Raw genomic sequence first — 13,315 nt, 5'->3', positions numbered from 1 at the left:
GAAAAAAAAATCCAGTAAAACCGCCTCTAAGTCCTCTTGCTAGAACAATTTCAAATGATTAGTTTACACTATAACAAACAGCATTCAATAAACCAGCAGTCTTCACAGGATGAACTTCTCAGAATTGTATCACACTTTTAAATTCCTTCTCGCTAAGTCTTCATAGTTGGTATGTTAACCTGGCCCCTGATTTTATTAAAATCTTTTCTTCTGTTCTCTTCTAATAATGTTACACTCATCTTAAAAGTGTCTCGTCATCCTCTTTGGCACAGAAAATAGGTTTTTTCATCTGCTACCGAAAGGCAGGCTCTGTGGCCTCAGCTAAAACACCACTACGGGGCATCTTGCAACAGTTTCTCATAGTAAATCAAATCAAGGACAACTTGTTTCATAGAACCAGCATGCCAACAAAGACTAAAGTCTTCCCTGTATTTCTTCAGTAAAAACACAGCACTGCAAAGCCAACTTTCTTGACAAATCTTGCAAAGACAACAGAAAGCAGGCTAGAAAGGACCTTGTAAGATGACTGCATGTATTGCCTACTCCAAAGGAGATGGCCTACACTTAAATCCATCCATACTACATACAAGTGCAAAACACTCCCTGCTTAATATGCTGTAGCCAATCATTCTCTACCATGCACTCATTTTTCCCTACAAATACACAGCTGCTGTGTATATAATCCTAAGAAATGCATCCCAAACGCAATGAAGAGGAACATATTTTTCTCTATCAGATAGGAAAGCAGCAGAACCGCACAAATAATACACATTGTATTCCAGTGTAACTGGGAAAGCAAAACAAAACAAAACAAAACAAAAATTCATGTTTATGAAAAATCTGACTATCATGTTGTTGATTACTAGTTTTAAAAAGCTTTTCTGCTACAACATGGAAATATCCCTTGGAATTACTAAAACACTGTAGAAAAGTTAGCATATGTTTTATTTAATATTTTAAGGCTACATGGAGACAACTGACCATAAAGTTAACTGCAAACACTATCTTCAGAATATTACCAGCATATCAATAACACCAGCACTGTGCGTTTCCTGCCTTGATTTAGGATTTAATGCAAGACTTATGGGACTGTGTTAGGCTCAGGCACTGTCTCTACTTGTTACCATTCAGTCTTCATTTGCAAATGATAATTTCTGCTTTGAATGGCATGCCTGACTGCAGGGCAGAGTAAATCCAAACCTTTTAAACTCTAGCCAAAAATTTGCCATGAATTAGGAGACTGCAGCATATTTACAATACAAAATAAAATATCTCTACGAGTGCTCAGTGGTGGCGGTATGAATAAATGCCGATTATTCTTTTTTTGACGGGATAATTTTCAAAGCACCGATTTTGCAAAGACTCAGGAAGAAAACAATTTTGTTTCATTTCCATAACAGAATCCAGACCTCTAAATTCAACCTCACGAGCTACAATTATGCATAAGAACTACCACTGTGAATTTTCAAACACAATGCCTTTTATTGTCTCTTCTCATTCTTTTCCCTTCCTGTTCTCCGAGATTTTCTGTAGCGTCACCCTACACACAAACTTTAGGGCAGAAAGTCTGACTTGAAAGGAAAACTGTCAAGTTTTCAGGCTTCAAAATAACCCCGAAACTTTCAACACAAGGTATTTGAACGGTATTTTTTTTTCAATCTTCCAAGAACAAACAAACAAGAAAAGTCTTCTTTTTGTTACCAGAGAATCTTGACAGATGAAAACTAATGTTCAGCTTTTACATGATGGATGGACAGATATTTTCATCACCTTTTTCAGAATTCATGTGCAATTGCCTTGAGCCCCAAAAATGAAAGGTGGCAAATAATGAAGACTGCAATTCCCTTGCGCTGTGTAACCCACGGGACATTTTATTCTAGGACAGTAATATAGCCCAGACACAAATACAGTAACTTACTATTTACAGGAACTTCCCAAATATTATCCTGCAATATCACTATTTTATTAATACATTTTCCACCTGCACTATTAGGCAGGCAGCTCTGAAGTTCCAACACTGAAGATGAAACACCTACACAAGCATGAGCAACATGAAAAGCACATCTTGCTTTCTGTATTGTTGCAGTGCATTTTTGTCTTCAGCATTTGCTTTAAAACACAGTAATCTCCGAGCCATTAAACATCACTGCCTGGGAAATGAGTTTTTGCTCCCAAAAGCCAGAGACAAAACACGCCTCTGGATGTCGCGCACATTTCAGGACTCCAAAACAGATTAAAATCTTCACACTGCTTTTGAAGAAATGCACGTGAGGCCATCACTGCAACCCCGCACCCCAGACAGACCGTGTTTATGAGTAACATCTGGTTGCAATTACCCGCTTGATGGAATGCAAAGCAACAATTTTAGTTAGCAATGGGACTTAGAGAACAAACAGGACATTATTTACACATTAAAGCAAGTACTCACCCCAACACCGCCACAAGGAAGCCTGACAAACATTGACGTTAGAGAACCTGCAGGAAAAAAAAAAAAAATCCAGTAAGTCCTCAAAAGGTCAAATTCACCAGGTTTGGGTCCAATTTTATGGCAATGCTGAAGTTTTTCTCAGCACAGTTATGGACTTTGGCTTTATTACAATTTTCAAAACACACACAAATAACCCAGTTATATTTCAACAAATACATAAAATATATACTTGCACTTGTTCGAAAGCCTTCGCAGCACAAAAGCTTTCTATAAATCCCATTTTCTGAAAGGTTTGTGTGCTGTTCTGCATACCAGGCAACCAGGCTGACTCTAAACGACTGAGATGCTATCCATAACTGCTAAGCATGTCTTCTGAGATTAACATTTTAACCACTTTCAACTGAAGGAGGATCAGAAATCATAAAAAAAAAAAAAACAAAAAAACCAACACACCCTAATTATCAGTCACCTCCAGATTCATTAGAGGATTTTGGAGCACATTTGTTTCATAAAAGAGGAAAACTTTAAAAAATAAACCAGTGGCGAGCAAACAGAACAAGTTGACTTGGTTGACAAGGTGACTACGTTATCCTTTCAACTCAAAGCACAGTTAATGCCTCCTATTATTAATCTGAGCACACAGCCAGATTCACTCTTTGACTGGATCCACAAGAAAGTTCTCAGATCACCCTGCCTTAGACCTCCTGCCACATCTTTTGCTCCTAATCCATCTATTATTTAAACATTTATTTTTCCGACAACAATTTATGTTTGCTATATGCAGCCTTATTTGCCTAAGTTTAAACTTGTTTAACAGGTTCCAACGCTTTACGCTGCCAAGCAAGGGATGGATTCTGGTTTTTCACCTTGAAACCTTCAAGGGCTTTAGCAACACTTCAAGGAGTAGGGTTATGCAACCTGTGTTGAAAGCTGCYGCCTTCAAACCCATCTGATAAAAACATATGAAAGCAGATCTTTGTAATGCTCAGGCTCCTCTGGGAAAGGCAACTTCAATATCGATGGCAGACTTCTATGGCCACAAGCGACTTCTCCTACATTAGTGAAGAATGGCACCCTTTGCAAAAAGACTCAAAAGTAACAATCTACAGGACCAAAGAGAATATATAATATATTCTTCAGAATAATATATACTTTGGAAGTAGAAGTATTCAGCTGAGCCACAGTATCTGAATGAATCAACACCTGCTCATGGTTCTGAGAAACCTGAGCTATTTACTTCCTTCCCGCTTCCTCTTCAAGACCTACCAGATGAAGGGACATCCCTATTACCACTTACAGACGCTTAAAAAGAACTAATCCTTGTTTTCATCTCTCAGCTTTACAAACTCTTCCTTTTAGGCTGAAATTTCTCATGCTTTTTCTTGCTCCTAGATCTATTGAAGGAGAAGAGTTTACAGAGTCAGTTACTGCATTTCAAGCGAATACCAAGACACTCAGGTCTGACAAACATACAGTTGCATACATGAGCCTCAGACTTCAAACCTTCCATAGAATTAGTCTGCTGACATATTTAAAAGAACCCCACAGAGCTGTTTTATACATTTAAAAACTTTTTAAACCCTCAAAATGAGCGGATGGCTGAGGAAGGGGCTGCTTACAGGCTCACTCACCCATCCACACAAATACTCAAACCCAGTTTTGTCAGTGAGGTTTTCTTAGCACATCAGTGGCAGTCAACTTTGCTATGGTCCAGCACCTTGGAAACCATCAAGTTAAGAAAGGGTGCTGTTTTTAGACACAGCGTCGCTTCCTGCCCTGCTTCCCAAAGACAACCTTCTACTTGGATGCTGCAGAAACATCCCAGATGAGCTCACGCATCTTGGCATTTCAGTGCACATTTGGAAGGCTGCGCTGTCCCTCTAGATCCCCGTCTGCCAAGTTATCAACTTATTTTCTCTTGCTGGACAGGGTGACGGGCAGCCATGCCAAATGGCAAAGCCATTTGCTCTTCTGCTAATTCTGTTGCRCGCCATGAGCATCGATGTCAGCTCACGGTGTACGCACAGCACGGCAGCACCACTGGGCAGTGGGAAGAGGTGGTTGGTTGCTGTTGGGGCAAAGACAGTCATGTGAGTTGGTAGCGAGTCTCCTACTGTTAGCAACTCAGGCCTAAAAGGTGCCAACCGAATTGAGGAAACAAGCTCTAAGCTTGGTTAAGAGCTACTGGAAAACGATGCCTACTGGAGATCCCGGGGACTCCACCTCTCGCCTGCAGCTGCAGCCTTGAAAAGCAGATGTTAAAAAAATAGTTGATTGACAGCATTTTTGGCCATCACTGGAGCCCCCTGTGTAGTCTCAGCCTAGATCTAGTTAACATCCAGAAATATGTTAATCTTCAAACTGATTTGTCAGTAATATTGCTTCTCGACAAGTTCACCTTCTTTATAAATTACACCTAAACAGGCAACTTTTTGTAATGGAATACCCTCATGTATTAGAATTATTTCTCTTCACTAGAAGAATAAACTTAATCCCTACAGATATTTTAAAATGAGTTATTCAAAGGTATGTGAGGACACAATAAAACTAGAGAAGTCATGAAACGTAGAGCAAGAGCTTCTCTTCCCTCAGATTCTCTGTACAAGACATTCAGTGAAACCGGGGAACCCCAAATCCAATACTAATCAAATGTTTGTTTCCCCAAATATATCTCTGGAACCACTGATACAGATTATATATACCAAGAGGCAAAACTGGAATGGAGTAGCATTGCCAGAGGATCTGACATCTGAATGCATAGGAAACATTCAGCATTATCACAGTCTACCCAAAAATCAAATGTTGTGCAATGTATCAGACATCTGAGATCAGACTACTCCTAAATGAAAAGGGTTAGGACAACACACAGCCCCTTCTGCCCCCCCCCCCCCCCCCATGCTGGTGATGACTGCTGCCAGAGGCAGGGTGCTGACCCTGTCTGACCTAGGCTGGTGAAGCCAATGAATCAAAAATGCTAGAAGACTGCCCAGATCACATCACAGGCAATCTGATCCACAGAGGACGCTCAAGACAAACACCCTGATCTTCGGCGCTAGTTAATTAGTCCCAGGAATTTGCAGCAAAATCAATCAGTGCAGAGGTGGTGCACCTGCAAACGAGCCAGAGACTTCTCCGTTCTGCCAGGGGAAAATTTACACGCCATTTGTTTGGACTGCCAGATATGTCTTACGCAAGGCAAGAGTATTACACTACCAAGGACATGATGTCATCAGTTATTTAAACTTCACATATTAATTGCGATATCACTCAGCCAAAGGTGTCTACCTCTCATTTCTTTGGGTTTTAAAGAGGTGGTAACTTAGCTATAAATACAGTGCTAATTACATGTTTAAACAACTGGCTAATAGCTTTCCTCTTTGGGGATCTAATGTACATACTGAATGTGTTGCAAATTCTTTCCAGCTCTTTTGCTGTGACTACTACAACATGCAGACCATCAAGTTAATCCTCTTTTTATATCATTTAAAGTGAAGTTAATCCCAACATAAACTTTCTCAACTTCTAGATTCCAGAACTGTCTTATTCCTGATCTCCTCATGAGAACTTCCAAAAATGCCCCTCCAACCCTTCACCTACTGCTGCTAAAAGGCAAAAAATGAAGGGAGAGGAATACATTTCAGGTAGGCTGCTAAAATTCACATGATTTGATTGCTAGAGGTGGAGTTGGTTTTCTGAACGACTTTCCCCTAGACCGTTTGCAAGGACAATTTTAGAGCAGATGCAGACCTGTTTTGGGCAGATCCAGGCCCCAGTGAAAGGAAGAAGCAAACTCAAATTCAGCAAATGTAGGATTGCCTAACAGACCCATGCATCTTACTTGCAGATTATCCATACAGACCTGACAGCTATTTGTTGATGTCTAGGAAGTTGGTTGGTGCTACAGATCCAAGTCTTTAGGAGGGTATTCCAAGTCCTAATTAGCAATGGATAACTGTCTAATATGCAGAGCAGAATGTCCAAGGATAAAAATAGGTACTGAATTATCTCTACTCCTCAGAGAGGGTCCTTTCAGGTTCTGAAGCCATTAATGAAAGGCAATTTTAGATATCCAAGATACAGAGATCTACCTAAGAATAGAACATGCATCGTGTACCACTCTCAGGTGGGATGAATCTTCTTGAGAACTGTCTACAGTTGAGGACAGAGGTAGCCTTGCATGCCCACCTTGCAGACAGCTAACACTAAGCAATTGCCAGCGTCAGTGTTGTGGCTGGCAGCGTGAACGTCAGATGTCTGGAAGGTGATCCCTCCCCATGCTGAACTATACCTAGAAGTTTCTTGCTGTCCAGTTTCTGTCTGTTCAGAGGGTTTGTGCCGTACAGTAGCGTATGGGCTTCCGAGTGAACTGTCTGCAGCTCTTCTAGAGTTGCTTTTCTTCCACGAATACACTGAAAGAGGAAAGAAAAGCAGCAATGAAATCACTGATTACCATGCACAGTCCTATTTTCCCTGTGGCAAAAAGGAAATCCCACTCTAGGCGTACGCAATAAAGGTCTGCTTAACCCACATTACAGAGCTTTTCTTTTTCCCATAACAAATCATAAAGACAGTGAGCAAAAAAACTAAAATGTGTTCTCTTGTGAAAAATTCATCTTAAGACAGAGAGATTTTGGTTTAATCCCCTATTCAAAATATTAGCTTGACATAAAGTCATCTTTGGACCTTTTAATGTTTGTTTTAAACATATTTACCTCAGAGCATTTGCTACATTACACAGGGACTACTTGACTACTGAGTATTTAGGATTTCAGTTGTAAACCATTATAAAGTGCCTAAATGATTCACTGATGAAAACACAGCCGTCCAAACCCACATGCACTTCCCCACAGTGATTATTAAGCTAACCTCAAAAATTCTCCCCAAAACGCCACTCTCCAAAAGCGAACCTTCTAGCAATTAAGGGTCATCTGCAAACTTTCTACTCTCAGACTGATCTTGAAAACCCTACAAACTTAAACCCTTTTGTTTCGCCATACTGTGATGCAGGTTAGGCTGGGCAAGGGGAAATACTGCAGCAAACGTGCTCCCCCCTGCTTTTGTTGCCAGCTGAAACCGAGAAGGGCCAACACACAACTCAAGTCAAAAGTCTGGCTCCATCGAAGATTACAGCAAAGCTTTTACTGAAGTCAGTGGGACCCAACTTCACTTCAGATTTTAGAAATTAGAGATCTTTCCCCCTTTTTTCTCAGAGTGGCCCAGTTTATTTTGGGGGCTTATCTTGTGCTGCCACCCTCTATTTGTGAGGCCTGATTTCAATCCTCCAGAACAGGCCAGCAAAACCTGTTTGCAAGAACCCTCCCAGTGTGTTTTACATAGCTTAGAATCACTTCATGATTTTTTTGCTGTGATTTTGTCTAAAATGCTCTAAAAGGAGTTATCATTTGGAGGGGTTATTTCCTAAAGGAGGACATGGCATCATTACTCCTCTCTGCAATGCATTAACAGTAAAATGTCGGAAAGCTCTGAAAGCATCTTGTGAAGATCCCGGGGTCATCTAACATGCAAACCTCAGCAACAAAGAGGAACGTACAGGCACGACCCAAGGCCGGCATTTACCTTGTCACGCAGTTTGCTCTGCACGCACCATGCAACAACACGTGCACCCTCCCATACATACTTCACTGTAGCTTTGCCTAAACAGTGCCAGTTTCCCTTTTAAAAAAAAAAAAAAAATCCACATTCCTGTGGAAGCAGAGCTTCTAACAAGAACCAAAATATGGACAGCTTTCCAAAAAATAAAAAAAAAAACTCCTGAAAAGAATAGACTTTCAAAGAATTGCCACGTACCGCTTGCTTTACATGGGAGTGCTAGAGACAGGAGAAGCTGCAAGGAGCAAGGATCAGCTGCACTTGTTCAAAGGTATCGGCACTTCTAGCAAAACAGAGCCTGCTTTAGCACCAGTTTAGTCATCCCTGACTGCACTGTTAAATCCTGGCACAGCGAGACTGTCTGAGGGTGGAGCGCACGGGGCCTCCGCCTGCACCACCCACAGGCAGCACCTTCCTGCCCCCAGCACTTGCACATCCGAAAGAGGGTGTCACAGGGAATTCGGTGTCAAAACATCAGCACGAGCCTCTGCCACGTGTTTAAAGGTGCACGGGAAACCACTCTGTTAAAACCATCCGAGCTGTAAAGCAGCAGAAATCACAGCACCGCGGGAGTGCTCAAGCACTCTGCCACTCATAACTTCGGCATTTCTATACTCCAGTCCCTCTTTTATTTTCTGGACGCTCTGTTCCACCAGCGAACATTTCCTGAGGTTAAGGACGAGGCAAAAATGTGCCATCCCATTAAAGATGTAATAATTGCAAAAATGCTAGACCCAGAAGGGACGGAAATATTTGGAAAATCCCCCTTGAATGTTTCTCCGGTCTTCCTTTTTTGTTCGTGGCAAGTCTGTCTCCATTACCTCTTGCAGGCTTTTTACATACAGAAATAGCATTTTGTATTTCTTGGCATTGCGGGAACGTACAAAGGGAAGGGCAGCCCTTTCCAGTAACACGCCAGGTCCTCCGTGGCCGTAAACAACTTAAGCTCTCCTGGCCTCAGAAGAGCTGCTCCCATTTAAAGTAGGTGGCCCTACAAATATATCCAAGTCCTGTGCTCATTAGGAAAGCATAAAGGCCACCCGTCTTTCTATATGCCAGCCTTAATTGAAGGGAAGCTACAAGTCTTTGGAGAACTTTCAGAAGAAGTTTGAAGAACATATATCACAGAAAGCATTGCCTGATTCAAAAGAATTATGCCAGATAGGGTTTTGCACCTTTCTCATCTATCGAGCTTGCTCACTCCGTATTATCTGTCTCTTTATTCCAGCCTACTTCCTGGCAGCTGAGCTCAGGCTTTTCAATGTAGCAGTTGGCTTCTCAACCCCTGATGAACTAAATGGCTCTTCACTCCCTTTCCTTCATGTCTCCTGCTGCACAATATCTGACCTTTGCAGCAACACAACACCTCTCCTCTCCTGCTGCTTTATACGCTTTCTTCTGTGCTCTTCAGCTAGTTTTTCTTTTTAATTTTGAGCAACGACAATAAAACAATGTTAGTCTCAGTTTGCATTTTATTCACCCTTTCACCTCATGATGTTTTAATAGGGGAGGACAGGAATCTTGAGAGACCGTGAGCCAGGCCTTGTCCCAACTGTGGTCCTGCCCCAAGCCACAAAAAGCCATGAAAATTGCTATAAAGCTGCTTCTCCCAAGACTCCGGTTTCCCAGGCCCCACTGTCACCACAGTCACCGGTACGAGAAGCATCTCAGCGCTGGCCACCAAAGCTCTTCGGTGTGAAGCAGCTCTCTGGAGACCTCCTGGCTCTGGCCGCAGTGCAGACCGATGCACAGTGACTCTGCCGAGCTGGAGCAGGGACTGATTCTGCACTCAGATCAGCCCGAGGGCTGTACAGGATGGCCCAGCCCCATGGCTGGGTTTCACGTCCTTGCTCCGCAACTGCAACTAACCCCAGGGCTTGTGCTCACCGTCCTCGGGCTTGGAGCAACGCAGGCTTGCTGCCAAGGCGTGCTTGGAGACGGACCCCGGTCACCCTTCCCAAACCTGCTCTAGCAGTCCAAGGGTTCGGTTACCTCTCCAACCCATAGCAAAACCTATCGATTTCTTCCTGAGGCTGCTGAAGGCTGGGAGRATTACTCCATACAGTGATTGCGGCTTTGGTTTTGGGGAAAGAGCCTTTTTTTGAGATTGCCTCAATTAGGATAATTGTTGCTTTTAAGTTCAGCGCATACACCGGAGTAATTGTCGTATTTTATACCGCTAACTTAATTAAACAAGCAATGCTCTAAACCGCAAGCTGTCATCGTGTTTGGACAACCGCTTTCACTCCAAAGGGTCATCTTTAAACTTGTGCAACTCTGTCAAACTCTTACCTATCACACTGCAAACCTGGCACATGTTTTCCCCTCAGCTGGATGTTAAAAGGGTTTTGGACAACTTCAGCAAATATATATCTGTTTCGCTGCTGAAAAATGGGGAGGGAAGGGAGAAGCGATGTTTTTTTTCCTGTTCTAAAAATATTCATGCCCCTTCTGGATCAATTCTGTCGCCTCCAAGAGAAATGGTAGGAACTCAGTACTTGGCAGGTTGTATAGTAGCCTCTCAGTTGCCTGATGAAAACGGCTTTTTACTGGATTAATTTCTGAAATTTCAAAGCAAGTATTTTTTTTGCATGCATGATAAAATATTTATCTGCCAGTCCATTTCTGGCTGGGGGCACGTGTACAACAGAAACACTGAGTGAAAATTTCCAGTTTACAGAGACCCTCAGAACTGTTTGAGCTTGCATTGAAAGCAGTTACAATTTAATTCCAGCACGCAATGCTTGCATTTCTGCTGCCTAACAGCAGAAAGAGCGGTTCTGCTCTTTCTGGAAGAGCTCAGGGGTCCAATGGAGTCTTGTCTATCCCACACAGCATGTAATTATATTATGTACCATGCAGGGCACTGTGTTTTTATCAGTGTCTAGCAAATACTTACAAACTACAGAATTAAACTACACACACAGACCACAGCAAAGGACTGTTAAGGAAGCAAAGTGCAATATGAGGATAAGGAAACCTCAAAGTTTAAACTGTCCTTTTACAAACATGACTGGTAATAAATGGATTAACTGCACAATGGCAAACAATTTTCACATCAGACCCCCCCAGAGCTTACTTAACTGGCGCATGTCTGAGGCATAGGACAATACACCTGCAACGGCGAAGATAAAAAAGAGCGTGCCCAAATGTGTCAGTCAGCAATGCCAGCTACAAAAATAACCTAGGATAAAGCAGGAGCTCAGCAAAAAATAAAATATACACACTAGCAAAAGTTCTGATTGCTGTCATCCAGGTGTTGCTGATGACTTGCTGCGGTCATATCAGACCTACTATTAATTCTTCAAATATCCACCTCTGTCAGAGTGCTGCTATGCAGATTGAGCAGTTCTAAGTCACAAAAAAATGCAGATACAGAACCGGCTGCATGAGTATTAAGTGCCGCTGTCATTGTGTAAACAGCTCTTTTAAAGCTTTACATGTCACAAGTGCAAAGAGTAAATGTGTGGGGGGAAGCAGGGGGAGTGGAGGGTATAGTACGTTCTGTCCTTAATGGGACTTTCTGCATAGGCACCAGGGRTTTAAAAAAAAGGAATAATAATTATTAGGCCAGGTTCCAAAATTCCTTTGAGATCAATTGTATCATGGAATATGTCCCACAGAAGTAAGCTTTCTGCTTGTGAAATCTGCAGCATTGCTATCCTTGGGGTAATGCAAAAAAGTCCACCTTCCCAAGCACTTCCAACAGCTCATGCCCACACCCCAGCCTAGGGGCAGGGGAGCACTGATGTCCAAAATTCATCCCCTTGCCACGCGAGTGCCCCTGACTCCAAGTTAGGTTTTGCCAAAGGAAACCTGTGTTGCATCTTGCTCTCCTTCCTGCTCAGTGAGAAACAGGTTCCAGCAGCAGATTTTCAGAAAGAACGTGAAAAAACGGCTTTGAAACATGCAAAAAATTACACAGGTCTGGTACCCCAGAAAGGGTACCAATGTCAGTGGTGCCAGGAAAAAAGCCTGTCGAGAACAGAGGAGTGGAGCGAGGAGGTGGAAGGGAGATGGAGAAAGAGGGCAACGTTGCGCCCAGCAAGGCCGGGAGAAAAGTTACGATAAAGAAGAAAATTTTAACGTGGATCTGGACACAAGAGGGAAAAGCAGAGATGAAGGAATAGAAAAGCCGACTAGAGAAAGGAAGCAAGCGTCATGAGAGTGCCTGGCTCTCCTGAAATGGCAGGACACAGGTCAAAGAAAGGAAATGCAGGAGTTGAGGCAAGGAAGCTAACGTTACGTATTTATGGTTTTCAGAAAAAGGATCAAGATACGGTTGAATTTCACCACTGTTCAGAAGGGAAACACAGGCGGAAATGAGGTGAACATCAGGAACAACCTCAAGAGCTGTCACAAGAGAAACCTAAAATACCAAATTAAGGAAACGATTACTTTTGCAACAAAACAGCCATTGCTTGGAATCGGGCTATGAAGAACTTTACACATTGGAGAACATCTGTAACATACATTTAGGAGATTTAGGAGGCAATTAGCATTCTGTGATTTAATTATGGCTTCTTGAGGAGCTTGACAACAGCAATGGGGTGCTTGGGTTTTTCAGAATAATCCCAGAATTCAATTAAATGGGTCTTTGCAGACACAAACAGGTTTAAAACTCTTCCTTGCTCTCTTCAGCAATAAATAAGGCCATGACAGGAGAACTTTAGCTAAAGGCAATGCTGCCACCACGTGGACAGATTTTCTGATTGCTCAGAAAATATTTCTAGCCAGGTTCCAACATAACTCACACATACAGTACGAATCACTCTCCTTAGATGCTCCGAGAACTGAGGAACAAACACTATCAATTTATCATTACTATCATTAACACTACTATTGGTTATTAATAACTATTGCTATTAATGCTTATTATTAATCATTAATCTGCTTATTTTAGTGTCTAAGCTTTTCTCTTAGCTTGCCTTGCTCTTAAAACATATATGTCCAACAAAATTTATATAATCTATTTTGATGGAACAGTGCTTAGCTACGCCCTCCAAACCTCATTCTTTTTATGATAGCTTCATTTCAGCTGACCATTACTTTAAAAAAGGTATTAAATTTTTTTTTAATTAAAAATTCTGCTGTTATTAAACAACAGAAATACAAACTCATTGATCGGCAGCTTCTCCTGTTATGACTGAAGAGAAATGAAACAACATGTTTACTCCATATTCTGCTCTTATCTTTGGTCATTTCAAACATCAGCACTTGGTAAGGACTTTCAGTGGACTGGGAACAGGACTGAAAAATTACATGAGCAGCTTCACT

General features: G+C 42.0%; 1 protein-coding gene across 6 annotated transcripts in view; it reads right to left on the bottom strand.

Moving 5' to 3' along the window:
* HDAC4 (histone deacetylase 4) overlaps window positions 1-13,315 on the bottom strand; it is a 134,502-nt gene that overhangs the window by 36,859 nt on the left and 84,328 nt on the right. For all 6 annotated transcript variants that reach the window (XM_026075615.1, XM_026075613.1, XM_026075611.1 and 3 more), the window contains exons 14-15: window positions 6,717-6,837; window positions 2,429-2,475 (exon numbers count right to left, since the gene is read on the bottom strand). In XM_026075615.1, coding sequence (XP_025931400.1) covers window positions 2,429-2,475; window positions 6,717-6,837 — 168 coding nt within the window. The remainder of the gene's footprint in view (window positions 1-2,428; window positions 2,476-6,716; window positions 6,838-13,315) is intronic.

This window comes from Apteryx rowi, unplaced genomic scaffold, assembly GCF_003343035.1.
Source record: "Apteryx rowi isolate R43461 unplaced genomic scaffold, aptRow1 scaffold_407, whole genome shotgun sequence".
NCBI classification, from domain to species: domain Eukaryota; kingdom Metazoa; phylum Chordata; class Aves; order Apterygiformes; family Apterygidae; genus Apteryx; species Apteryx rowi.
This window is presented reverse-complemented; position numbering and strand designations above follow the sequence as displayed.